General features: G+C 46.3%; 1 protein-coding gene across 6 annotated transcripts in view; it reads right to left on the bottom strand.

The window, feature by feature from the left end:
* ETV6 (ETS variant transcription factor 6) overlaps positions 1-23038 on the bottom strand; it is a 235785-nt gene extending 212747 nt beyond the window's left edge. For 3 of the 6 annotated variants that reach the window (XM_036076223.2, XM_036076224.2, XM_036076225.2), the window contains exon 1: positions 22537-23034. In XM_036076223.2, the coding sequence (XP_035932116.2) occupies positions 22537-22569 (33 nt within the window). In that variant the 5' untranslated portion in view covers positions 22570-23034. Of the gene's footprint in view, positions 1-16377; positions 16396-22536 lie in introns of those variants that run through there. The other 3 variants (XR_013449080.1, XM_078075617.1, XM_078075616.1) reach the window with 3 other exon arrangements.
* Positions 23039-27733: the final 4695 nt, after the last annotated feature.

The following is a 27733-nucleotide window of genomic DNA, read 5'->3' as shown; positions in this document are numbered from 1 at the left end:
GGGAAAACACCAAAAACAAACCTAAAAAATCCCCTAGGCCCAGAGCCACAGCGCACATTTTAACAGGGCCACAGAAGGTGCCGGACAAAGGGTGTTTCCATTTTCTCTGGCCGTCTTCTGCATCTCTTCATTACATTAACAAGTTTGTCTCCTCCCCTGGATTGTAAACGCTTGAGAGCAGGCACTCTATGTCCACTTTTGGAATCCTCCAACTTGGAGATAGGGTATTACTTGACAAAAATCCCTCTTTAAAACAAAACAAAACAAAACAAAAAAAACAACTATTTTTTTCACTTTAAAAACCTGAGCTTCCCTTCCTAGGTCGCCAGCTGGCCATCTGCTCTCTGGCCCAGAATTCCTGCTTTCCCTCTTCCTCCACACACCCCTCTGACCATCCTCTGGCATTTTGTATAGCTACATCCCATGGCCTATGGAACTAGCAAGCAAGGAGTTCCCAAAACTCAAGGCGAGAAAGGAAGGAAGTTAACGATCCGGCCACGCGAGCACACGCTCTTTATTGTTTGCTGGATTCCACACATTGTACTTGCTGGGGTGGTCTGCCAGTCCCCAAGGTGCATGTCAAATATGCATCCCCGTGCCCTTGTACCTTTTAGAGCAAGGTGGAACAGAGGCCATTCTTTGTGAGTAAAGACAAATTCTCTGGGATAGATTTGCATTGGCAGAAGAAGAAAAACAACACCTGCTTCAACCAAATTCCATAATATGGCCCTTCCATTCCTGAGTTTTATTCCTGAACTGTACTCAACAACAGTCGTGAATCACTGCCAAATCCCAGTTTAGAGACCACAGGCCATCGTCTGACCGGGCAGGGAAAGGAAAAAAGATCATTCTAACAATAGTCACTGGCAACATCTGGCCAGGATCAAACACAGGACCATTAGGAAAGAAAACAAAGGAAAATGGAATACAGCAATAAAATGCAACAAGCTCTCTTATGTAAGAGATAAACCCATGTTTCTGGGACAATACAACTATACTACGTGGAGGGCTGGGGAGGAGAAACACTGATTTGTGAAGGAATGCATTCACTCATTCACACGCCCTAAAGTTCCTCTAATCACTGCCCATCAGACACCTCGATATTTGAACTTTGTATGACTCCAAAGTTCAAGAGCTGATTTTACTGCCTTTTCACATGTAGCGCCAACTCTTCCAAGCCTCCCCTCTGTTACTGAGGCAGCACAAGGTTTACTCTGCCAGCAGCGGTTTCCTTTGGATACCGAGGCATCCTTTCTTTTATTCTGGGCGGCGATCAGAGCCTTGTCTCCCACACCAGCCCCCGGTCAGTAGCCACTTTCCTCACACGCATCCCCACACTGTCGCTCAGCAGAGTGTACTCCTCTCACATCCTGCCCACCGCAGCCCCTTGCATGCACCCGCCCCACCTGCTCAGAAGGCTGCCCCTTCCACAGTGGGGACCAGCCCCCTCTCACGCACCCGTCCCGGAGCCCCTGCAGAGCCACAGACGGCCTGCCGAGAGATGGCAGCCACGCAGACGCCCGGCTCCAGCAGCTGAAACACGCTCCCGTCCCCTTCTGTCACTGAGTGTTCAAGTTCAAGGTTAGTGAGAAGTGCCAGGTTTGGGCGTCTGCAAAGTCCGCTCATAGGTTATAAGGCTAAGGGAATCAAGAGGGCTGTCTGATTACACAGCCTCCCCGCAGCACTAGGATGGCAATAACGTTTGTCCCCGGCTAAGTCAGGGTTTCCCACAACACATCTGGTGTGGGCTCCCCAGCGTTCTGAGCCAGCCTCTTCACCACCTTCTTCCCTCACCTCAAGGACATCTTACTGCCACTCTCAAGCTCGAGACTGCTGAGTGGCCCCCTTTCCTTAAGACATGGTAACTGTAATAGCGAACATTTCCTACCGGTGACCCCACCGTGAATATGTGGTAAGGGCCAGTGAGATTTCAATAAGGTGGTTGTTTGCTTCGGGTAGCATGGTTTATGGGCTCTGCTGCTGATTCCGTCTTAAATTCTCCTTTAGCTCTGCATTTTGTTGAATAACACTGTATATTATATGCAAGCTTTGATTCACCCCATTAACGGAGAACAATTGTATTAGCCATATGAGTCTGAGTTCCCATGTTACTTAATTGCTACACTGCTGTGTTAACGAAGTTAGGAGGGGGTTTGGCAGGAGTGTAGATCACCTTCATGTTCAGATATTTGTGGTTTTATTTTTTCTTTTGCCAGCTTGCCTCTCTGTTTCAATTGCCTACCATCTGCCTTTGAACAATCTAAGTGCGAGCAGATAGATTTTATTTGGAGGATGAAATGCTTTGAGCTCATCCTAGAAAAGCATTTTCATATTCTGGTGTTCAGGGCATTCGCCGTTTAATAGGATCTCAAAGGCAATTCGGTTTGGGGTGGGAGTTGGTTCCTTCCTATAGTCAAAGTACACTGTGAAATAAAAACCTTGTGATCACATTTTTCAGCAAAAGGAAACAGGGTGGTCAAGGGGTCGGCATGAACCTCTCACCTTAAAATGAACCCTGAAACACCCAATGGAAGTGCAGGTGGCAAGACAGGGGAGTGGATGTTGTGTTATGTATATGGTCTATTTCCTACTCCACTGTCCGTAATTCACTCTGAATTAAAAAAAAAAAAAAATCCAAACATGAAGCATTTAAGAGCTCCTGAGTTTGTGGTTTTCTTTATATGACCAAAAAACACCCAAATGAAAACACCCAAAGGAAAAGCAGGTATGTTCACTTAGATCACCTGGTTGATAAAAAACAAAAACAAAAACAAAACAGAAAAACTTCCCACAAATTAGAGTGATGTGACTTGAATCTGTTATTTCGAAAATAAAGCCTAAAATAAAACCAACGACTGAATTAAAAATCAGTAAGCTGGTTGGGAGTCAGAAGACCAGGGTTCTAGTTGGAGCCTAAATTCCTAAAAACTGTAGCTCTAAATGTCTACATTCTGTTTTTCTAACGACTATCCTCTGAATTACAAGTGCTCGGCAGTCAGAACGGATTGGATAGACATCACGACGCCGCTTTTCCCCATCCTTTAATTGTGACAGTGGACCCAAAGCCTGCACAGCACACCTAGGTTTAATGAAAGAGTCAAAGAAACAAGGCTTCCAACCCGAGCCCGCATAAACAACTCTGACTGGAGCAAGAATCCCCATTTTCTACCCCCACCTCTAATCCCCACTGGCTCCCAAGTCTGAGCTGGTAAGTCCTCATGGTTTTGGAATAGCTGTGGGGCCTAAAACTGAATTCCAAAAAAAAATCACAAATCAACAGCTCTCTCCTCCTTTTCAGGACCACTGAGATACAAGTTGGGGGAAGTGGGGGGTGGGGGTGGGGTATGGTTCCTGCCCTGGGAAGCAGAAATCCACCATAACCTTTATGGTTTAGGTTATTCCCATCACTTCTTACTTCTTAGAAGCAAGGCCCATAAGGAAAAGCAAGAAAAACCCACAAGCCCTGCTCGCTCACCTACCCTCTCCAAAAAGCATACATGATTTTAAGAAAGTGCAAGGGACTCTTTGTTTTATTATACATGATTAAAACCCTGAAAAGGACATTTTGGTTTTTTTGTTTAAAGATGTTATTTTTAAGTAATCTCTGCACCCAACATGGGGCTCAAACTTACAACCCTGAGATCAAGAGTCGCACGCTCTACCAACTGAACCAGCCAGGCGCCCCCTGAAGAGAACGTTTTTTAAAACCCAACGAGGCAAGTTTCAAAGTGCAATGCTTATGGAAGCGTCATGCTTTAGGTGGAACAAAATCTCACCTACTCACCTAACCATAATAAAGCTATTAAAGGCCACTTCTCATTTACAAAGAGGGAATTAGCATGTATGTCTGACCTGGTCTTAAAACTGATCCTATAAGCTACCTCCCTAAATCTTCTCCCCATTATTTTTAGAAGAGTGAGAACTTCTCTGCTTTCATTCCTAAAATGATGTTGCTCTTTCATGGAGTATGACTCAAACAGAATTCCCTCAATTCCTTCTATCTATTCCCAGAACAGGGTATGTTGCAAACAGGATGAAACTATCCTTATAGCAAGAAATCTTACAAATGGGTAGTGATAAAGCGTCAGAGGATATGGTTACCTCAGTAAAAGTCTGAATAGGAAAGCCTATTTAAAGAAAGGCAGTTTCGCTACTTAAATACAGCACGGCACACATTATAAACTCTGCTATAAAACCAGAAAATTATAATTCCCAATAGGCTAAAACCGCAAAGTAACAGATCATCAGCACTAGAACTCTTAACATACAGAAATTAATTATTAGTTGTTGAAATTAAAGCAATAATTATAATTTCTAAGTCCACTACTTGAAAAATTTTTACATTTAAACTGTTTCTCACCCAAACTGAGACCTACATAAATTACCAAGATGAGAGCAACTTTTAAGCTTTTACTCCATTAGAACCTCATGAACTACTTCTCTCCATAAAGCTGGAATTATTATTATACCAAGAGCTGCCCTAAATCTACCTTTCTTCCCATATTTCCAAAGGGTATGCTTGATATAAGTGCCAAAGGCTCACTATTATGTCCATTTAGCAAATTTTGGTAATGAAAACTGGTGTAATCTCTAATTAACAGGAATATCAGTGTTGCCCAAAGAACAAGAAAAACTTACAGGGAAAAAGGACATAATAAACTACAAAATGAGCAAACCGAGGTGAACCATTAAGGACTAAAACAGGAATTTGGGGAAGGTACATAATTGGGTTTGAATCATGAAAAAGCACAAAGGAGGTGAGAACCGGAACATTAGAGCCTACCGTCCTGGGGATGAGCAAACCTGTTTTTGGGGAGGTCACCTCGGCACCTCCTGGGGGGAAGTCACCTCAGCACCTCCTGTTTTGAAGGTTCACAAGCCAGACATTCTGTGTGGGAGGGCGATGCCTTCCATTTTGGGGAATATGAAGGAATGCATGATGAAATGAAGGAGAAACACATTAATTTTATTGTAACAAAGAAAAAGAAGATTCACATCTGAACAGAATAAGGAAAGTGCACCCCAAAATAACTTTACTGAGGTGAAGGGAAAACAAAGACCGGAGGATGGTGAGGAGGGAGCCAGGGAGAGGTGGGGAAGTGAATGGTAAAGCTAAGTAGGCTAATAATACAGACAAAAGGAAGGAGTGCACGGCAGGAGATAGAAACGCAGAGGAAGACGAGGAGGCGGGTCGGCCTGCGAAGCACTACTAATTATCCGACTGCACAAGCAGCAGCACAGGCAGGGCCTTAAAGGAAGAGGAAGAAAAGGAAAAGTCCATCTCCCCACACCTCCCCACCTCCCCTCCCCCAACAACACACACACACACACACACACACACACACACACACACACACACACTTCTTTTGGATCAGACTTCAAAGCTACCCACAATGCAGGCCTGAGATGGTCAACTGTGGGCCTGATGTTAAAAGAATTCTACTATTCGCTGTGAGTGGTATTTTGGGGATGCATATGGGTTAGATGTGGCGTAGGCACTAAAGTCATGCCCAGGAAAGGGGCAGCGAGTTTACAGAAAACTCTTTAAAGGTATGTGTGCGTGCAGGCGTGGGTGCGTAGCGACCAAGACCCAACTTCCAATCTCCCGCGAAGTTGCAGAGGGTTCTAAGGGCCCGACAGCACGGCCCCGAGGCCAGTACAGGAAGCCGGAGGAAGGCCGAGTGCGGGGGTAGAGCTGCCTTCCCTCTTCGAGCGCAGGACCTGCCAAAGGAATCACCCCGCTGGCCCACGAGGTCCAACAGCCTGGCCTGGAGATGGCCAGGGAGGAGGCAGCGTGCTGCTGCGAGTGTGTTTAACAGAGGTAGTGCACCTGCCTGGGCCACTGTGCAACCTGATACCACAGGGGGAAATTTCTTCCTCATCTCCGCTGTGATCAGATTCTGCCCTGAAGCGTAAGGCTTAAGTGTCCCTGCAACTTTTATCCAGAAGAAAGACAAACAGACTGGGTAGTCCTTCTCAATCCCAGCCAGGGGTCATCAGAAGGGAACAAGTTCAGAAGAGCCCCATGGTGTGGAGCCTCCAGTCACTGGACGGTGTCACCCTCGCCACGCTGGAAGACCGGCTGGAAGGCGGGCTGTTCCTTAACAGCCCTGAACGCACGTGATTTTATTTTCGGTAAAAGTAATCTGTTAAGGGGCGCCTGGGTGGCTCAGTAGGTTAAGCGTCTGCCTTCGGCTCAGGTCATGATCCCAAGGTCCTGGGGTTGGGCCCCACATCGGGCTCCATGCTCAGCGGGGAGCCTGCTTCTCCCTCTCCCTCTGCCTGCCGCTCTGCCTACTTGTGTTCGCTCTATCAAATAAAGAAATAAAATCTTAAAAAAAAAAATCTGTGAAAATAGAACGGTGTATCCTTTTGTAAGGCTTGCCACATAAATGAGAAACAGTGAGAAGTCCTTTATCAGATCACACTCATCATGCAGGGTTTGGAAAATACGGTAACTTCGGCAGGGGGGCTGGGGGTGCCCCTCCCACACAATCGAATGGGTACTCGTTATCGCTCTGTTTCTATTCCAACAGCTCTTTCAGAAAAGCGTCCTGAAATTTTCTCACAGGAAGGTCAATGTTTAAGCAACTTCAAGTGAAAACAAAGCCTGATGGCCCTATTACAGTTATGGGGGCTCAAAAGTTTGTTCTTGAGCAGGTTGCTAGAACAAGGACGTAATTCCTCACAGAGCTAAACGGGGGACAGGTCAGAGATTAGACTATGGCCCGTTCATTATCAGGAATCCCAGGGCTCATCCGCGCCAAGCCCTGGGTTCCCGTGCGCCCTGAGCAGTAAGCCTACCACTGGGTCTGGTGAGGCTGGAAGGAAAGGAGAGGAAGTAGACAGGAAGGAAATGGCCTCTAAATCAACAGCCTTGGCCGTGGAGATGTTGCGCAAGGACCACAGTGGTGGGAGGAACCTGACAGCACCCCTTTGGCCTGGACAGCATGAGGGGTACGAGTAGAGTGCTCCTGAGGGTACACCCTTGGTGGCCACCCCCACCCCCAGCAGCTTCATAAATGTGTGTTTGCACTGGGACCCATGCCTTGCTGCTCCCCATCGTGGCTGTAACAACTCCCAACTTGCACACAACCCCCCTTGGAGCCCATCTGGGAGAGGCAAGGGAAACCCTGGGCTGCCGGTGGGGACAGGCCTAGAAGGAAAGCAGCGTGGAGACAGGTCCCCTGAAGCCGAGATAAGATCAAGGCTGGGAGGGCTGGTGGGGTGCTGCAGTGTGGATCTGGAAACGAGCGCCCCTGGCAGGTAGCCAGGAAAACCTGGCAGGTGACGGTTTGGAGAGCCATGAAAAAATCCTTGCTTGGGATCTGGGTGGGTTCAGAAAGTGGAGACTTTTCACGTATCCTGATGCCCCCAATCCCAGCTGCATGTTAATGGCAATGAGAAAAAAGAGGAAATGAGCCATTTGGGCTTGTGGGGAAGGTCTAGGTGTGTCTCCTTATATCTGAAAATACTCGACTTCTGCCGGTTGGTCCATTTCACACGTACCAGACTGTTCATAACCCTAACACCATCTCCTAAGAGCCTCCTCTTTAAGTAAGGAGCACTGAGTTGTCCACTGTCAACAGAAATGGTGAGGCTGTCATACCCTCCGTAAGACACGGCTCTGAGTTGTTTTTCTAGTCCCGTGGTACGCTCGGTTGTTTTCTCTGGTTTAAGCCCCCCAGGCAACATGTTAGGAGTAAGCTAAGAGCTCCAAGAAGATCAGCTTCTCAGATAAGTAGAGAAGAGAACACGGGATCAGGAGGAGAAGGCTGAAAAGAGCTGACCCAAGTACAGAGTCAGATTCCTCCCTGTCCTTGGCAAGGCAATCACAGACTTCACAGAAGGCTCAGGAAGCCAGGCTGCTCTTTCAGGCTATCTCTGCCAACCAGCTAGCAGAGGAATGAGGTGAGGGGACAACAGGCAGCCCTACACAGTGGTGATACACCCTTGGTTCCCAGAGAACCACAGCCAACAATGTCAAGACTGCACATGGCTGCAACACAGCCATCAGCTCTCTCTCCCGGGCCCAGGAGCATCCCGAGCCAAGCAAAGAAAAAGGGCACATTGGTGAGTAAGTTTACTCGTTTGGGGCTGTTCATGCATCTCCCTTTGCATTGGGCCTACAGGTTCTCCAGTCTTTTCTCCAGCTCTCTGTGCTCCTCTCCAGAAGGTGGGCAGTTAAGAGGGAAAGAGTGAACGGGTCCTGTGTGTGTGTCTGTCCAGTGCGTATGTCTCAGGTATGAGGAGTGGCAGTGTGGTTAGCCTGGCCATGTGGTCCTAACCCTACAACAAAAGTGAGGTCTCTTCCTTCCTTCCTCTACCTTCAAGGGCTATTTGCTCAGGATTTCGACTGTGCAAGGTGCTTATCTCACACTTACGTATGTGTCACAGAACCTAGTTCCCACTGAGCCCATAAGAGAAGCTTAATAAATACTTGCTGATTTTAAAAAGTCTATTCAGCTAACATACATCGGACCTGCCCCGCACCAAGCACCGTGCTGGACAATTGGAGATATAAAAAAACGAATCCATCGGACTCCTGCTCCCCACAGGCTATCACTGTAGCTAGAGGATGACAAGCAAACTGCAACAGGGTCATGGCCAATAGCCAGCACGTTCAAAGACTAGTAAGATGCTGTGCCTGTCAGCAACAGGGAAGGCTTCAGAAATGGGCTTCAGATGACACGTTGGCTACCAGGCGGAAAAAGGATGAGGGGAAGATTTGAGGCATTAGGGTGCACTATGTGTTTTGGGAGAAGAGCAGGTCGCGGTTGGAAGATAATACAGAAGGGGGAGGCTGGAGAATGATTCTAGAAAGGTAGACTGCCCAGGGCCTTCCATGACGAAGGGCTGGGTTCCATCCTGAACTGCACGGTCAAAGAGGGACTGATGTGACTGAATTTTGACTCGCAAAGAATCATTCTGGGTCGGACTGGAAAGTGCAGGGAGTGGAGGTAGGAAGGTGAGAGATGGCAGACAAGTGAGAAACCTGGGGCTAGAGGGAAGACGGCGCCAGTGAGGATGGAGAAGAACGAACAGCATGAGAGGGATGAGGTGTGCAGCAGGCCAGCAGCTTGCCTTGCAGGCCGGAGAAGACAGAACATCCGCCCTCCAGAAGCTTGGGATCCAGCAGCCTTGAGAAGCAACATTGGATGAATCTGTTCACGTGCCCTGTCACCACTCATGCCCCTCAGTCCTGGATGGCGTTTGTGGCAGCACTGGCTTTAAGATGGCCTTTGAAGAATGACAGAGCTATTCATTTACTATTCCTCTTTTGGCTGTTCTCCCCTGTGATCCGTATCCTGAACAGTTTTATTTAGCTCTGTCTTTACGGTATAAGATCTTAGATGGACTGTTTGCACAGAAATCTCCATCAAGAAAAGCTCCCATCTTCTCTCGCATTAATCCTGCTCATCAGCAGCTTCTGGCAGGCTCTGACCTATGTGGGACACAGATAAATAAATGAAAACAATAATAATAAGGCTTTGCCAGGCTAGCAAACTGATCCGGTCAGAGGATTATAAGAGACACCTGTTTTTTAACACAGCAGCTGTGAACACAGTAGAAGCATGGCATCCTAGTAACAAGAAAGGGTTCTCATTAAAATCCAATAGTAGCAGAAACTGGCATGGACCAGTGTTCAGCTCTGACACCTGAAAATGAAAAGAAGTTCAAATAAGATTAGATACCTAATAGGCACCCTGCGTTGCTGAACTTGGAGACCTGAATGCTCCTTTGCTTCTGGGGAGGTGATGTACCCATCCATCCAAGGATTCTCAAGCTTTAATGCAACTATTACATATATAGGATCTTTTCATAAACATACTGAAGCTTTCTGAAGTTTGCCTGACCAAACACCTCTTCATTTCAGCCAGCTTAAAAAACTAAGCAGAACACAGCCCACCACAGAACATGGACGCTAATGTAGGAGGAAATAAACAACATGTAAAATTATCTGTTCGGTTCATTCACCCCTGAAGACCACACACACACACACACACACACACACACAATCTACCAACATATAAACACCACAGACAAACTATTTCATAGCTCTAATATGTACACATTACCTTTTCAGACCAGATCAGGGAGATGCTCCTAGAAACAGCTTGTTAACGGCCCCTCACATTGCTGTTTAACAATCCGTTTATAGCCCATCAGAAAGCCAACCCTCTGAGAAGATATATTTTCCATCTATATGTAAGGTTTTCTTGCCACAAGGCTGGGTTTTGTGTAACCTGTCACTCTACAAGCTAGGGAACAGATTATGCCCTCGTTTCCATGACTTATGACCCTGTGAGCATGCACACACGTGCACATATGTGGGGTCACAAGAACGAACCCTCGGAATAAAAGCAGAATGATGCCCAAGGAGGCACGAGCCATACTGTACAGTCCTGACTAGAACTAAAAACAGCATCTAAAGGCATGCTGTCAGCCCTCTCACTGTTCTCCCTAGATCATGCTCTTTCCAACCTCCAGTGTGTGTCCCGCAGCATGGGCCTTCGATAACTTTACCTAGGAACCTCTCCCTCACCCAAGGAAGCTACTTTCTAGGCCTTGGAGCGCGGAGGCATCTTTCAATGAACTTCAACTATAATGCCATAAATGCACATAAATGAAAATAAGGAGTGAACATAAAATCACAAATTTTCCTCCAAAGCCTAACATTTGTGCCCTGGGGACACTAGGACCAGCTGAAAGGCCGCCTTTCTGGCAACTGGTATACCAGAAACTCAGAAGTGCCAAGCATGGCCAACTGCCCAAAAGGCAGCCAGCTGGACTAACACTTGCTTCACCCTGCTTGGGGAAGTGTGCAGCCAGAACTTCCCCAAAGCAGCATAATCTTGTCAGCATGGGCCCCACTTGGGAGTCCCAAAAGGATTAAGAGAACCCCAATACAAGAGCCCAAGAAGAATCACAGACACCAATGTGGGGGCCAGATCTGTGAAGTGAATTCTTTCCAATAATCCACTTGGCATTTAGCCTGGCAGGCCACAAGCATGTACACCAACGGAGAATAACTAGATATGCCCTAGGATCTGCAGGCAATCCTAAAATGTACCCAAATAAGAATGTGGACACGTTGTGAACTTACTTTCACCTGTAACCTAGATCTAACTGAATCAAGAAGCAAGAGGACTATCTTCTCATTCACCCACACCTCCTCCATGGCAAACCTTAAAATACCACAACCGAAATGGAAATGTACACAGAACCATCTTTCCCTTAAATCAGACTGCTCAACACGAGAGCTAACCACAAAAGCACACACAGGCCTTCCCCCTGGTTTAGAGAAGCTCCATTTGGCCACTTTACTGAAGTTTTCAAGACAGACAAATTCTCAGAAAAGCTAGCTAACAGTAACACTGACTTATGCCCTTGGGCCCACCTCTTCCCTCTCTGCAGGGATGACAAGGCCTTTCAGGGGGTCTACATGGCTCCCCGCCTCGTTTCCTTCATGCATTTTTAAGGGTCATTTCCCTCTAAGGTCCTGTCCACCTATCTCACCGTGCTTCTAAAAGATGATCAATACATATCATGCCACTGGTATCAGGGCCCTGTTCATTTTCTAAGGTAGGTAGCATAGAAAAACCACAGTTCCAGGAAGGGTGGGAATAAGACAGATATTCTAATAGGTGCCCTACTTGACATGTAACCAAATGCTGAGGTCCCTTTGCCCATCTCCCTGTCTATCTGGGTGAAGGTTAAAGATACCCTTATAGCATGCTGAAGAAGATTACAGGATCACTACTCCAGCCTTCCTGTGCCTTCCAACAGCCCCCCTGGATTCCACCGTGTTCAAAAGCTGCCTCTGAAGGGTGCCTGGGCGGCTTAGTCGGTTAAGCATCTGACTCTTGATTTCCGCTCAGGTCATGATCTCGGAGTCCTGGGATCAAGTCCCGAATCAGGCTCCTTGCTCAGCAGGGAGTCTGCTTCTCCCTCTGCCTCTGCCTCTCCCCCCACACTCTTTCCCTCTCTCTAAAATAAATAATGTTTAAAAAAAAAAAAAAAGCTGCCTCTGACCTATAGGTGACTTCTACCTGCAGAGAAGTGGACCCACACCACCCGACTCAGAGCCAAAAGCACAGAGCCAGAGCGGAGACACAAAAAAGGCATAATGTAAAATTCAGAAAGCAAGCCTCCGTTTCTCTAGCTTTCTAAGGGTAAAGACTCTTACCTTTCCAACTCATACGCTTCCTCCTTCCACCTCATCCTAAAGTATTCAAGTCAGCAGACTAACGGAAGGACTAAATGGCACAAAGTCAAATAAGGATCTGGCAGCCTTCCAGGGGATCTGGGATGCAGTCAGCCACATGGGGTCACTCAGGCCTCCCAGGCAGGGGTAAGAGGACGCTCCCAGACCGAAGATCTCCGTTACTCCTATTTCCAACCCAAACGACAGCTCTCCCACCCGGTTCGCCTCACTTCGAATACAAACCACATCAAAAGGCACCAAGCGAGACCCACTGTCCCCACCCCATCGCTGGCCATGACCATCAGGACCCGGTAGTGAGGAGAGCCACGGGTCTCAGCTGTGCGAAACACCTGTCCAGTGACCTCATGACATGGATTTTTAAAACCTCCCAGATCTCAGGTCAAAAGGACACAGCGATTGCAAAATGCACCAGGAGTCCAATCCTTCAGATTTTCCATCTCCCAAAAGCAGGTAGGCCGACTCTGTGGCAGGAAGCTGGGCACACACATACAACCAGGCCCAGAGAAAAGAGAACTCCCTTCTGTCCCCTCGGAGGCCCCGCCCAGGATCACACATCTGTACATGAAAAGATGTAGCTGGACCCTCCGGTGAGTCAGGAGACTCTCTTATGCAGTCTCCTCCAGCAGGACTGATTCGACCGTCCAGGACAGTGTGGGAAAGACGAGCAGTCTAGAAGCAACAATGAGTAACGAACGAACGAAGATGGGGAAAAGTTTCCTTTCCTTGGCTGAGCTCCTCAGAGCAGTCCAGAAGACAGCTTAGCAAACTCCTGCTCCCCTTTCTGTCAAGTCTCTGTTCTAGCTCCCCTGGCCCACCCCAGTGCGATGTATTGATCTGAGTGTTAATTAGCAGGCCCTGGACGATACAATCTCTAAATTGTCTCCTGAGCTGGACTCTTCATCAGGGAACCCAGCGCTGCTCTGGCCACACCTGCAGGCCGACAGGCAGATCGGAGCCCTCCCCATTCTTTCCCGATCCCAGTTTCCTACAATGGCCACCAGCACCACACCCAGACCCACACTTTCACTACGGAACGAGGGGAAGTCTTAGGGAAAAGGGGAACTTCAGAGACAAACAGGCTGTTCTTGGGGGCTTGATTTTTTTTTTTCTTTTTAATGATCAGGCTGATTTCTACCTGCAGCTCATTTCTTCCAGGAAATAGTTCAGAGTCAGCACCTCATCTCTGGTTACTGTTTCCTCACATATAGGGGATGTGAGTGGAGCAGGGGTTACTGCTTGTTACAGAGGTAAGTCTTCAGAAAGATACAGTTATGTGGCCCCTCACAAGCCACTGGGAAGGGGACAAGGCAGCTGAGAAGAAAATCACAAACTTTCACTTGTGTTTTCCAAGGAGGAGGGCAGAGGAACGGTTTCTCCCCAAACCTATGCTCTTTCTCCAATAGTCCTAAAGCGCCCACACCTGCTGTGGGGGGGTCAGGCAAAGAGGCAGCCACGTTCTCTCCACTCTGCCTCACAAAGGGTCATTTTCCAGCCTCCAAGTCACCTCCTCATCTAACATGGATATACAGAGGGAAACTCAGGAATGCATTTCCAGTCCACGGCTAAGAGAACAGAGCTGCTGAAAACAGATACTTCAGTCCCTCAACATCTAAAAACAAAGGTTCCCTCATGCCCCAAAGTCACACATTTGGCTTTCTCCAACTCTTCTGTATAAACTTCCACTGAGAGCCATCGACTCCCACTCTTGAAACTGGAAATTCAACCCCCCCCCTCCCCCCCGCCAGCAAACAGTGTCTGCTCTGTGGTCAGACAGACATGGAACTGCCTGTTTAACAAAAGCAGATTTAAGAAATGATGCCCTCGTTCAAGTCGCGCCCCGGCCACAAATAATAAGCAACTGTGTGAACAAGCGGATCCCTGAATAGGTCTGAATACTTGAGGGCTGAGTAATAATGCTAGTTAGAGTCACTGGACAGTACTTCCAGGCTTCGGGTTTTGTTTTTTGTTTTTTTTTCCTTTTCTTTTATCTTTGAAACTTATTCAGAACCGTCCCAGCTATTCCCTCAAAACTTCACTGTGAGATGCAAAAGGCCTTGGTTATTACCGCATAACTGCAGCTGGCTCATCTCTTCTACTGTTGAGGCTTGCATTCAATTAAAGTTAAACCAAGAGCTTTGCTCAACACGACTGAGTGACCCCAGTCCATAGCGGCAAGCACGCCTGCTGGGAGTCCGCCAACTTGGGGGGGCCTAGATTTGGGTTCAGGGGGTGCCACTGACCAGCCACGGGAGTTGGAGCAAACCATCAGCATCTCTGGCCGCCATACCAACTGTATAACATAGGCCCGGGACTAGAAAATCTCTTAGCTCCTTCTAGATCTAGATATTATGGAGGATACATAAAGGGGGGGGGGAAGAACTTTTTTTTTTAACAGAGTAAGTCACTGCATTATGAAATTTACATACCCCAAGGGAGAGGTATCTTTATTACCACTTCAGATGAGTTAACAGGTTGAAGATGAAGATTAATTAAGTTCAAGAACCAGGACTCACACTCAGGCCTGTCTACTCCAGTGTCTGTGTTCGTCCCCTAGAAGGGCTCCACAGTATGGCAATGACTGGTCCCCTCTTCCCAGCAACTTACAACCCTCTTGAGGGAAATCTCCTTGACAGATAACCAAAGAACATCAGACAGAAAAAAAAGCGAATGAAAATCTGAAGTAGAGGTAATTGGAACTACATCGTGGCAACACATATCACTGAACGCACTTCACCCACAGTGCTCACGGCAGCAGGGCGCTGCATCCTTTTCAGGTCATTCAGGAAATGAGATCGTTTTCCGTATGTCTGACTCCCACACACAAAGGGAAAATACCCCCAAGGAGTACACAGGTCTGGTGAACGTACAGATTTATTGGATAGCTCCTTCCTGTCTTCGCTGGGGAGTAACATATTTTTCATAAGTCATTCATCCAGATAACTGAACCTTTTAAAACTTCACATTATTTTTTTGCCAAACATTTTTGTTGGATAGCTTTCCAAAATGCATTACATTTTCTCACTTCCTAAATCTCATAACTTAAAGCTTGTCTTTAACTTAGAAGTCATAATTATGATCATTAATATCATCAGTCATTGTGTGGTGCCATACACTCCACTCTATAGGAGTCCTCACGATGAAGCCACACTTTCTGAAATCTTATCTGCTTTTTACCACTCTTCCTCTGCCACGGTGTTAGAGGGACATGGTCCTAGGACAGAACACCCAATTCTGACTCTGGCTCAGCTACCACGAACAGTGTGATCTCAGGCATGCTATTTAAATGCCAAAGGACCCAGTTTCCTCATCTGTTTCATGAGAAATTTCAGTTGTGCTCTCTCAGATTCCCTCTTATTGCCTCCCCACATCTCTCTCTCTGCTTCCTTCCCCATATCTGCTCTGAAGAAAGGCTTCATTAAAGTTGTTCAAATGCCAAATTTTATGAACTCAGATGGCCAAAATTCTCTCTTCGCTCAAGTAAGATAGAACGAGGCCAGTGTGGTCAGGCTACCAGGAAAGAGGGGGAAGAAAAGATTATTCCTCTGGTAGTGTGGGACAATCGGGGAATACCTGAAAAGACCCCAGATTCCTAGAAATCATATAGTATTGAGAATGTATGTGAGGGATGGTTTAAGAAAAACTTTCTGTTGACGGACTGTGTAAAAAGTTTCAAGGGAGGGGGACATAAAAAAGCTGTGGACAGAAAAGACTGACCAGGGAGTGACTCAAAGGTATCTAACGCAGAGGCTGAGACTGGGCAGTATGAGAGGACACAGTGCAGCCTGTCACCCACAGAATGACGGAGTAATTAGGTGCCAGGCAAAGAAGAAAAAGGCAGAGAGGGAAAAGAAAGGTTTCTGAGAACATGGAGGGCCTTGCATGAAACCTATCGAAAGACAAAATATCACTAGAGAACACCAGAGACTGGAAGAAAAATGGAAGACCTGGACATTGGGTTGCGTGGCATGGCCATCTGGCTCTCCCCCCTGGGAGAGGAACAGTGAGGAACAACCCACCTTCAAGGGGACCCAGAATGGGAAGGAAACATCTCTGCTGCCCTATTCCTGCCTCTCACCCCGGCTCATGGGAGGCTCCACCATCACCCGTCACAATCGGTTTCCTAATTTTCTTCACGAAGATGGCTGTACCTGAGAACAGTGTCATGGAGAATGCTCTGGAATTGTAGGCCCTAGCTTGGCCACGTATGGTGTCTGAGGGCCAATGGGTCGCTTAAAACACTCCAGGCTTCAGGATCCTCATTTGTAAAATGGGGAGAAAAATGGCATCCCTGAGAAAGTTGTGAAGAGTAAGGGAGATAATGCAGATCAAACACTTCGCACACGGCGGACCAGCAGGCAGTCGTCTTCCACACCTGGTGGTGGTGGTGGTGGTGGTGAAGGAGGAGGAAGAGAAGGAGGAAGCCGAAGAAGGGGAGAAAATGTAGGCACAATGACCACTAAAACAGCTGACAAACCCCTTTAATTACCCAGAACAGGGAAAGCTCCAAAATGCAAGTGTTACAGAGTTTTCCATAAACACAGTCCAGGGGACCAAGAAGCAGCTCTGCCCCTCTGGGAGTCCACATGTAACAAACTCGGGCTAATGCCTTCCTTTTTCAACCCCTCCCACTGCTTCCCCACAGTCTGAAAATTCCAGATCATTTCTACAAAGACCAGGCTGACCTGTACATGTTCACTATCTAAGAAGAAAGGCTTATCGAGCAAATTAACAGAGCAAATAATATATTTGTGGTAATATTTCGACACTGAAGGAACAGTTTCCAACAGGCAACAGCACTCATTTCTAACCAACAGATGATGTGGGACACAAGTCATTTCTGCCTCTTCATCGGGGCTGATCCTGAGATGCCCCAGCAAGCCACACTTCATCAGTCTGGTTCCTGTAGGTTCAGAAATAAATCAAAATGTGTTTGTTGTTTAATAGGCTATAATTCTAACTTCTCGCTCATTCAGTCTCTCGCCCCCAAATACTAGGTTTGGCAGGGAACCATCTTTAAGCACGGCCCCTCTGGCGTGGGAACCCTCAGTGCACTCACACTCATTCTATTCAACAAATACACACAGAGGTTGGTTTCTTACACACGTCTAACAACAAATACAGCAGTCCCGGACTCTGCCTGAAAACAAACCCCAGTGCTTTCTCTACAGTAGCATTCACAGGGAAAAATATGCTGTTTGTATACCCCACACCCTAGGGGGCTTCATTTAACACTGAGCCACTCAGCTGGGAGAACCACACCAAAGGGCAACTTTTTAAAAATGGGTAATAAAACGAGACTGCTCTTCCCCCAGTTACTCCCAATAACCCCGTGCCTCCTCACCCCTTTACCTTCCTCGGTGTGCGCAGATGCAGCTCAACTGAGATTTACAGATTTTCTTTCAGCTGTACCTTCCTTTCGTACCAGACTTCTCACACACACTGTAAAAAAGAGTTGCTGCATCCCACCCATCCCATCTTTGGGAGTACATCCAAAGGCCTCAAAGCAGGATCTCCAAGCGGTCATCACACATCTACGCTCACCACAGCTTTATCCACAACAGCCATGAGATAGAAGTAACTGAAATCTCCATCAGCAGATGAACGGATAAAGAGAATGTGGCATACACATAAAACGGAATATTATGCAGCCTTAAAACAAGACGGAAATCCTGTACCATTCTGCCACGTGGAGGAACCTCCAGGGCGTTAACAATAAGCAAAGTAACAATAATATAGGATTCCACTTACATAAGGTACCCTAAGTAGTCAAAACCATAGAAACAGAAAATCGACAGGCGGCTACCAAGGCCGGGAGGAGGGGAGGGGGAAAATGAGTGTGTAGTGGGTATAGAGTTTCTGAGCTGCAAGATGAAAAAGTTCTAGAGATCTGTCTGTTGCCACACAAGGTGAATATACTTACCACTACGGAACTGCACGCTTAAAAATGGTTAAGATAGTAAATTTCACACTGTGTGTTTTTTACCATAATAAAAAAAATTGTTGCTGCAAACAGTGGTACAAATACAAGTTCATCAACCCCTTCTTCCCTGATCCGCTACTCCTACTACTTCCTCTTCTCACATCTAACAATATACCCTCTGGGCCCAGTGCTCCCCCCACACACATCTTCCTTGGCACACATCTCCGTGCCCTCATACCAGCTGGCTTGGGATTAAAATGGACCAAGCTAGGAAGTGCCAGAGAGAGTGCAGCCTATTGTATCAAATTTCCTTGGCCTTTTATAGGGATGCACCATGAACCCAGCAAATGCAGTGCAGGGGCCTGAGAACGAGGCCTATGGTGCTCTAAACCTGGTTCAGACACCAATTAGCTGGAGCAAGCCATTTCGTTCTCTGGACCTCCTCTCTATGAAAATACGAGGCTGGCCCAGGTGATCCCTAAGGCCTTCCAGTTCTGAAAGCCTAAAGGTTCCCTGGTTCAATTGTCCAAGAAACGGGAAAACCGGCAAGCCCACTAATCTGAGCCTTCTAAAGTGATTCTTTAAGGCCCTTTATCATCTTTTACTCAATTCCCTTGTCTGTCTAGATACACAAGTGTTTTTTTTCATTTTATGAAAATAATAAAAATAGTATCATTATACCAAAATTCTACTGATAATCATTTTTGGACAGACACCCAGAGAGTGTTCTAGGCCCCCCGAGACAGCAGTGCGGACTTATTAAATAGTTCACGTGAGCTAATGGATAAAAGCGTTAAGTCACCCTCTGGTACACAGGAACAGACAGAGGAAAGGGCGCTGACCTCCTCCCATGCCTCACTTCAAATCAGCAAACATTACTGAGGAACATTTCTGTGCCAGGTGCCAAGCTAGGTACTGGGACACAAAGATAACCATCGCTAAACCCAAGGAGCTCAGAGTCCAGTAGGGGAAACCCGGAGTGTCCCAGTTAGTAGCAAAATAAAGAGATTTCTTTCTGCTAAGAAGGCCAACCATACTGGAGAGTAGAGACAAACAGGGAGGGCGGGGAAAGGGGGAAGGGGCAGTGAGGCCACTAGGTTTGGTAACCTGGATGGCCCTCACAACTAAAGCACCATGCCAAGAAGCGAAGGACTGTGTCTGCTGGGCCATCACCACTTTCCGCAGCAAGTCGGCTGAACTTAAAACCGAACAGGTGACTTGAAGGTGAAGGCTGATGATGGAAAGGACAGCCTCTTACTTCCTCCCATGACCAGCACAGTCAGCCACTCAAGCCTCTGAAAAAAATTATTTTTTTTTTTTATATAGCCAGTTGTCCCTGTCCTTACATTTGAACCACTCCACTGGTCAGCAAAGGAACCATTTAAACTCTTGGATGAGAGTGCCGTTACACACGTGGGGCAGCCCAGTGCAGAGAAATGGTGGGGCTCCGTGACGGCTTGGGTAACCTCGGGCTAGTCAACCTGTCTTCTGTGTACAATGCGTGTCTGGTACTCACTTCCCTAGGTGATGAAAAGATGCCTACAAAGCTCAAAAGAAATATAAAAGGTGCTTATCAGGCATTCGATGTCAACTACCACCACAGAAGCGATCTATACAAAGGTGTGACTGCTTGACCGAGTCAAAAACTTTCACCTTGGAAATGGCACCTAAATTCTACACTTTGCTTTTCCAGGAGAACAGACACTGCTCAGAAGTAAACCAAGTACTTCCCTCTGTGGCTGCCTCCGGTCAGGCTCCTCTGTGCTCCATCACACCAGCTGCTGAGGAATTTACTGTTTGCTGACCAGCTGTTTGTAAGGAATGGGAACAAGTGAGGAAGGTTTCAGGAGTGGAGTGGAGGAGTGAGGGAAATCTCTCCACACAGAGGGAGGCTTCCGTATCACATGTCTTCAATACATCGGATTCATCAGCTCATCCCTGGAAGCTTCTGACATTCCTTCTCTGCTCCACAGAAAAGTTATTGTTTACTGGACTCTAGAAGCAATCCCCGTAACTTGCTTGCGGGTTACCAGCAAACATTTTTTATTATGCAGTCACTGTACCACATCCCAAGGACTAAATGAAACACTGCACACATCACCAGCACATTTTCAGATGACCCGGAATAATCCCAAGTCCTTGATCTGAAGCACTTATTATTGGAACACTGTGAATTCAACAAACTCCTTGGAAAAAAACACACTTCACATGTGTGCACCTAAACATACTCACGGTCTAAGCCAACAGTTCTACGCTGGTTCGGTGAAGAACCATTCAAATACAAGTGATACTTTCATTACTAGTGAAGAGTATTCCATCTATGTTAATTACATAGAAATACACAGTCATGAAAAGAGGCACCGAAAAAAACCTGAAAGGATAAGCAAAAAGGAAAAAAATGACAGGCAAACTATGGCTGCAATTTTTATGTCACATTTAAGACAGTGTTCTGTCTGGGTTTGGAGATTAGTTCTGTATGTCTGTGTAAGGAAAGGGGCTGCTGAACTCTTCCCAGTAGAGTAGGATGAAACAAGCCACTCAGTAGCACTAGAAATAAGCCCATCAGAACAGTGGGGACATGCAGTCTCTTTAAGAGAGGTATCAAGAAAAGTCACAGAAAGAATTGCTTTTTGTTTGTTTTCAGCCTAAAATTACCGCCCCGTCATTGGTCCAGGTTTTCCTGATGTGGGATTTATTGCCATCAAATATAATTTACTGATTTAATACCCTATTATTTAGTTACCTCTGTTTGTGTTATGAAGTGTCAAATTAGATTATCTGTACCGTGCTCATTGTAGAATCTAATTTATACAGCAAAAGAAACTAGTTTTGAAGTATCCAAGTACCTTAAATTATTTACTGTGATACCCTCTCCACCACAGACATCCTGCTGCCCCCAGGTATCTACAAACACAAAAGCCCTCAAGTGCCCCTGGGCATTTTTGTGAGGCAAAAACAAAGAAACCCAACCCACTTTTTTAGTTCGCTTTATTTAGCCCTATGTTAAAAATCCATGAAAATCTCACCTGATGAGAAACACTAAAATCTGAGTCTAATTACAAAAACCTACTAAGCAAATATAATAAAATAGTTTCCTTTAAACAGGAATACTTTAAACAAAATACTGTTTCCCATTGGAAAAGCAGTGTTGAAACAGGAAAGGTTTCTCTAATTCCCCCCAGATGAGGAAAACAGGTTATTTGTTCATTGTTTCTGCAGCGTCCACTCAATGAGCACATATTAAATGGGCCAAGCTGAAAACAAACAAACTTCAGTGGCTTCAGCCTCTCACAGAAGCAGAAGGCTTTCCACCTGGGGACTGATGGAATAGTGAAATAAATAAAGTGCACAATATACGCAGCCATGGGAAAAATAATTGGGGGAAATGGAGAAATCATCCTGCCTCCTCACGGTGGCAAACTTTACAACTTCTTAGAAGCAACAAACCACAGTACCACCAGCTCTATAGATACAGACATATATACGTGTACACACACGACTACTTGGAAGCCAAGTACGGTGTTTGCAAACATCCACCACCCTGCATTTACAATACTGCAAAACACGACCAGAAAGCCGGGAGATTTCTACTCTTAGATATCCTCTCTGCACTGTCAAACAGGGAAGGTCACTTTGCCTGGTCACTTAGATAATTCTCTCTCTCTCTCTCTCTCTCTGCATCACAGGAGTTTTCTACTTTGGGATTACTCAACTTTCACATGCATGGGAGTAAAATAAGCATTCGGCAACTTATTTACCTCGGTTTAAAAAAGAGAGAAATTCATTGTGCAAATGCCCAGGAAAAGCTGACACCAGGACTGTCTCTCCGACAGCGCTTGCAATTACAATCAGAGGAGGGGAAAAAACCCAGTCTGATTTGACCCAGGCAGTCCTCTGAGGGAAAAAAAAAAAGAAAAAGATTGCATCCCCAACGGGGGCTGACGAACTTTTTTTTCTAAGGAGACCACCCCTCAGGAACAAAAGTTACATTTCAGTCACATGTTGGGAGTAGGAGTAGGAGCAGGATTTTTTTTTTTTTTTTTTTTTTTTTTTTTTTACAAAAGCGCACTAATTACGGGGGTGTTTTACAGTTCTAGAGACCACTCGGGTTCCTCCTGGCCAATTGTGACGGGCATTTAATTGTCAAAAAGGTAGGGGGTGGGGTGGGGGGCGAGGAGCCGAGAGGGGGCTCGGCGGGGGGAGCAGCAAGGTTACACGAAAGGGTACAGCCGCCGCCGCGAGCTGCATCTCCTTCCCCGGCGCCCCAAATAATTCACTGCGACCGGAGCAACTGCCACAGCCCCCTCGGAGGAGCCCAGCAGGACTGCCCCGGCCGGTGCAGCTCAAGATTTTCGAGCACAGAGAGGGAGGGGGAGAAGATCTTTACCTTAATGCTACACTGAGCAGGAGTCTCAGACATGTCTCACAGCGAGAGAGATCAGGAAGTTCTCAGTTTTTTTCCACTTTCCTTTCCTCTCCCCAACCCAGAAGCGCTCCACGGCCAGCCGGACGCGGTCATTTAAGAAGTTTCTCGCAGCATCTCTCCCGGCAGCCGCCCCGGGGGTCTGCGAGCGCGCGGGGCGGGGCGGCCGGCGGAGTTGGGTGCGCGGGGCGGCGGGGGCGTGGGAGCCGGGCCGGAGCGCGGCGGCGGGGTCTGCAGGTCGCGGCGCGGCGCGGCGACCCGGGGCGCAGCCCGGCCGGCCTCCCGCTCTCTCCTCCCACCCGCGGCCGGCGCCCCCGCCCCCCGCCCTCCCGCCGCTCTCCCTCGCTCTCTCGAATGTTTTCCTTCCTGGAAGAGAGAAACTGAAAGGCAGAACTGAGAAAGCTCTTTGCTCATTGATCTTGAGAGTTTCAGTGCAGAAACTGACGTGAATTCCCAGCACTGAGCTCTGCCTCTTAAAGGAGCCACCAGGAAATAAAAGCTCGGGTTACAGCCCGGCATCGGGGAAATAAAAGCCGGGCGGGGGGAGGGGCGGCGGCGGCAGAGGGAAGCCGGGGGAGCGGGGCCGCGCGAGGCCGCGGCCGCCGGCGGAGCGCGCGGCGCAGCCCCCCGCAGCGCGGCCCACGCGCGCCCGCCGCGAGCCCCTCCGCCGGCGGGGGAGCCGGGCTGCCCAGGCGCCGCCGAGCAATCGCCTGGTCTAGGGAGACACGTTGAAAAAAACGTTACGCTGGGGCCCCAGAAACCACAAGACAGGTTTTTATGAAACGCCTCCCACCTTGCCCGGCTCAGTCTCTCAGATACACTGAAATGCACAAGGGCTCTCCCCCACCCCCCGCCCCAGCCCGAGCGCAGAGGCAAGGAGAATAATCACATATGAAGGGGCATTCCGGTAAGGACGCGGAATCCAAAGGAGGAAATAAAACAATAGCCTTTGTTCTGCTTCTCGACCGCTGCCTCTTTAAGAGAATCCACCAGGAAATGGGAGATCGGGTTACAGCCTGCACACGGGGAAATGTGGGAGCGCGAGCGCCGGAGCGCGACGCCGCCGGAGACAAAGCCGGGCGGCCGCGCCGCAGACGCAGGGGGACGGCCGGGTTGGGGGGGATTCCCCGCGAAGGTGGGCGCCCCGAAAAGAGCAGGCGCCGCGCGCGCCCGCGGGGGGGGAGGGGAGGAATGCGGCCGCCGCAGGCGCTTCCCCAACAGAGCACGCGTTCTGGGGAAGGGAAGGCTGCTGGGCAGTTATCAAAGGCGGTTGAGTTCCTTTTCCTGACCCCCCCTTCCTGCCGTTTCGAAATCCGCTGTCCATTTAAAGAAATAGCGGCCGCTACCAACCGAAATAGGTGACTCGACTGCAAAGTTGACAGGACGTGTTCCTGAACATAATACCCCTCCCCGGGACCGCTTCTCTGAAACCGTCATTGGCCGGTTGGATGACCCTGGGATCCTGCCAGGGGAGGAATATTTGGCTGGAAAAACAATCGAGGGGAAGTAAAAGCCGGCGGGGCTGAGGGTTCTAGCCTTGAGCACATGTGGTCTGATCATTCTGTTATTTTTATTGTCATTCATAGTCTCTTAAAATGCTCTGAAGTGGCCGCTGCAAAACACTGAGAACATAATTGTGTTTTAAATTCTAAACCCTGCTGATACACACATAGGGGTTAGGTGTGTGGATGTGTGTTATATTACAAATATATAGGTATGAATATGTACCTATAATGTGTGTATATCTACATGTAAAAGAGGACAGATTTCCCAGATCCCCACGCTACAGATTTTTCCTACTCATCTTCAACTCTCCACATTATAAAATGTATCCAGACCTCTTCACGCACTCATCAGGAAATTCTGAAGCAGAATTGATTAAAAGGGGTTGGGGTAAAAAAGAGTCCTATTGCTGGCAGGTGGGAATTACCGGTTTTTGTGAGCCTCCAGGGATCTTACCAGTTTTTGTCACCCGGTAGTCATATCCTCCCCAAGAGATCTCATGTCCACACCGGCTCCTCTACCTTGGACCACCTGCCACCCACCTCTATCCCCCACCCCCTCATGCCCCGCAACAATTATCTATCTTCCCTTGATCCCTCTACTTATGTTGCAGACATTGATTTTGATGTCCTATCGCTAGATTAAATCCTGTAAACCCTCTATATCACTTACCAATAAGATCCTCGGCAACTCTCAGCTTCTGTAAAAGGTTCGGAATAGTACCCATCTCATAAGATTCCTGTATTAAATGAGCAAATATATACAAAGTGCTTAATTAGCTGAGTACTTGCTACGTATAATATGTGCTCAATGTTAGCTACAATTACTTAACCTCAGGACTGAATTAACTCTCAACTTCCATCTCTATCTCCTTTTTACCTTCTCCAAGTGACTCATAGAAGTAGTAGTTTGAATTAGAAAGCATGTGATTCCAAAACAAAACAACAGTTGTGGAAAACTGTGCGTTTAGACCAGTTGGCAATTTCTTTCTATAAAGGGCCAGATAAAAAATATTTTAGAGTTTGTGTGCAAAGGGGCAAAACTGAGGGCATTATGCAGATATTTCTATAACAAGAGAGAAAATAAATATCCACATTATTGACAAAATATAAGGTGTAATAATAATTGTAATCAAGTCTAATAATGAGAGGAATGGAATTACTTTTGTGGGGGATAACATTTTACTTAGTTGAACACCAGTTCAGAGTAAGGGTTCTCTATCATCAAAACTAATTGTTTATCTGTTTATCTGTTAATGCTGATCTGTAGTGAAATTTTACATATTTCATTTTTGAAAATATTTTCTCACCCAGATAGGTACTGACAACCCATGAGCATATGGTTTTACTTAAGCATATTCATTGCTTAGAAGGCATTTATACAATTCTATTACAATTCTGGGGCACCTGGGTGGCTCAGTTGTTAAGCATCTGCCTTCGGCTCAGGTCATGATCCCAGGGTCCTGGGATCGAGCCCCACATAGGGCTCCCGGCTCAGCGGGAAGCCTGCTTCTCCCTCCTCCACTCCCCCTGCTTGTGTTCCCTCCCTCGCTGTCTCTCTCTCTCTGTCAAATAAATTTAAAAAAAATCTTAAAAAAAAATTCTATTACAATTCTATTACGTTCTCTTGATATTTCCCCTTTGCATGCCATTACATTGCAGGTTAATCACTTTCAATGGAAAATTAGGTGGAAGTGCACAGTAAAATGGATTTTAAATACGGAAATTTCCTGTTCACTTGTATCATAATCCAAAAACCACTATTGGAATTGTAGTTTGACTTCAGAAAAATGCAACTGCTGAAAATTTGTGTTGGAATGGAGATCTTGCTTCTTGTTTTAACTTCTGATGGCATGGGAAGTTTATAAAGCAGCTCTTATTTGTGATTGCAACAATGTTAGTCATATCAAAATGATCTAACTACAGCATACAATTCACACATAGCTCTGTTTTGCCTTATAGTTTTAGGCTGAATTAATGAAAAACATCAAGTCTGTAGCAAACACTAATTTCCAAAGACATTCAGTGTTCAATAATCGTGGTTGGAGGGAGTTTTCACTTATTCATTCCCACTTGTCAATTGTTTCTCTATTCCTTTTCCTGAATCTTTGGCAAATTAGGTATTTTTTTCATATTCCTATGTTGTCTTTGTAGCTTTTCTCCTGTATGTTAAATATAGTGGTCCTCTAGAAACTGCAATTTGCATCTTTAATTATAACTATCTTCAAATAATATTATTCTATGTTAAGAATATATAAGAAACTTACAACAGCATAATTCCATTTATCCCTCTCCCATCCTTTATGATACTGGCATATATTTACTTCTATGTGTTATAAAACCCACCATACCTTGTTGGTGGGGGGGTTGATATTTAAAAAATTGTAAATATGTGTATATAATGAAGGTACTAAAATATATGTGTCTTTTTTATTTGTCCAGGGATTTGTCCTTTCTGATACTTTTTTATTTCTTCTTGCAGGTATGGTTTCATTTTTCTCTGGCCTCGAGAACTTTTGGCATTTCTTGAAGTGCAGTTTGTTGGTGATAAAGTCTCTCAGCTTTTGTCTGTGTGAGGATGTCTTTATTTCACATTCATTTTTGAAGGATAATTTTCACTGTATATAAAATTTTAGGTTGACAATTCTTTTTCCTTTTGGCACTTTAAATACATAATTCCATCTCTGTCTCCATAATTTTTGATTAAAAGTCATTTGTAGTTCATATTTTAACTCCCTGTGTACAGTATCTTTTTTTTTCTCTAGCTGCTTTTACGGTCTCTCTAAATTTGGCTTTCAAAATTTTGACTATGATGTGCCTAAGTGTGGTTTCCTTTGTATTTATTCTTCTTGATGTTGGCTGCAATTCTTGGACTATAAGTTGGTATCTTTCATTAGCTTGGGAAAATTCTCATCTGTTACCTCTCTGAATATTGTTTCTGCCCATTCTCTCTCTCCTGTCCTTTTATTACTCCAGTGATACAAATATTAGACCGTATGACATTGTTCCATATATCTAAAATACTCTGTTTTGTTTTACTTTTTTTCTCTTTGTCTTTCAGTTTGGATGCCTTCCTTCCATTTATCTCTTTCTAAATTTCTTTCCTCTGTATTGTCCACCTTACTGTTAAGCCAACCCATCTAAATAGTTCTTTACTTATGATACTGTGTTTTTTATTTTTAGTATTTCCATTTTTTTATACTCTCCATCACTTTCCTGAAGTTACTCATATCTTCATACATGGCTTTTACCTTTTCCTTTAAGTCCTTTAGCATTTTTGTCATACTGTGATAATTCTGAAATCTGGACTATTTCTTGGTTAACTTCTATTGATGTTTTCTTTTCCTTTTTTAAAGATTTTTATTTATTTATTTGAGAGAGTGACAGAGAGAGAGTGCGCATGTGAGCACGCGCAAAAGCGGGGCGGGCGGGGTGGGCAGAGTGCTAGGAAGAAGCAGGCTCCCCACTGAGCAGGGAGCCCAATGCAGGGCTTGATCCCAGGACCCTGGATCATGACCTGAGCCGAACTGACTGAGCCTCCCTGGCATCCCGATGTTTTCCTTTCTTGATCATGGGTTACATTTTATTGTTTTTTTTTTTTATGTTTCTTAATATTGTTTACTATGTGCTAGGTATTTTATGTAAAAATACAGTAGACA

The sequence above is a fragment of the Halichoerus grypus genome, chromosome 6 (genome assembly GCF_964656455.1).
Source record: "Halichoerus grypus chromosome 6, mHalGry1.hap1.1, whole genome shotgun sequence".
Lineage (NCBI taxonomy): Eukaryota > Metazoa > Chordata > Mammalia > Carnivora > Phocidae > Halichoerus > Halichoerus grypus.
The sequence above is the reverse complement of the archived record's forward strand: the minus strand, read 5'-3'. Positions and strand labels throughout refer to the sequence as shown.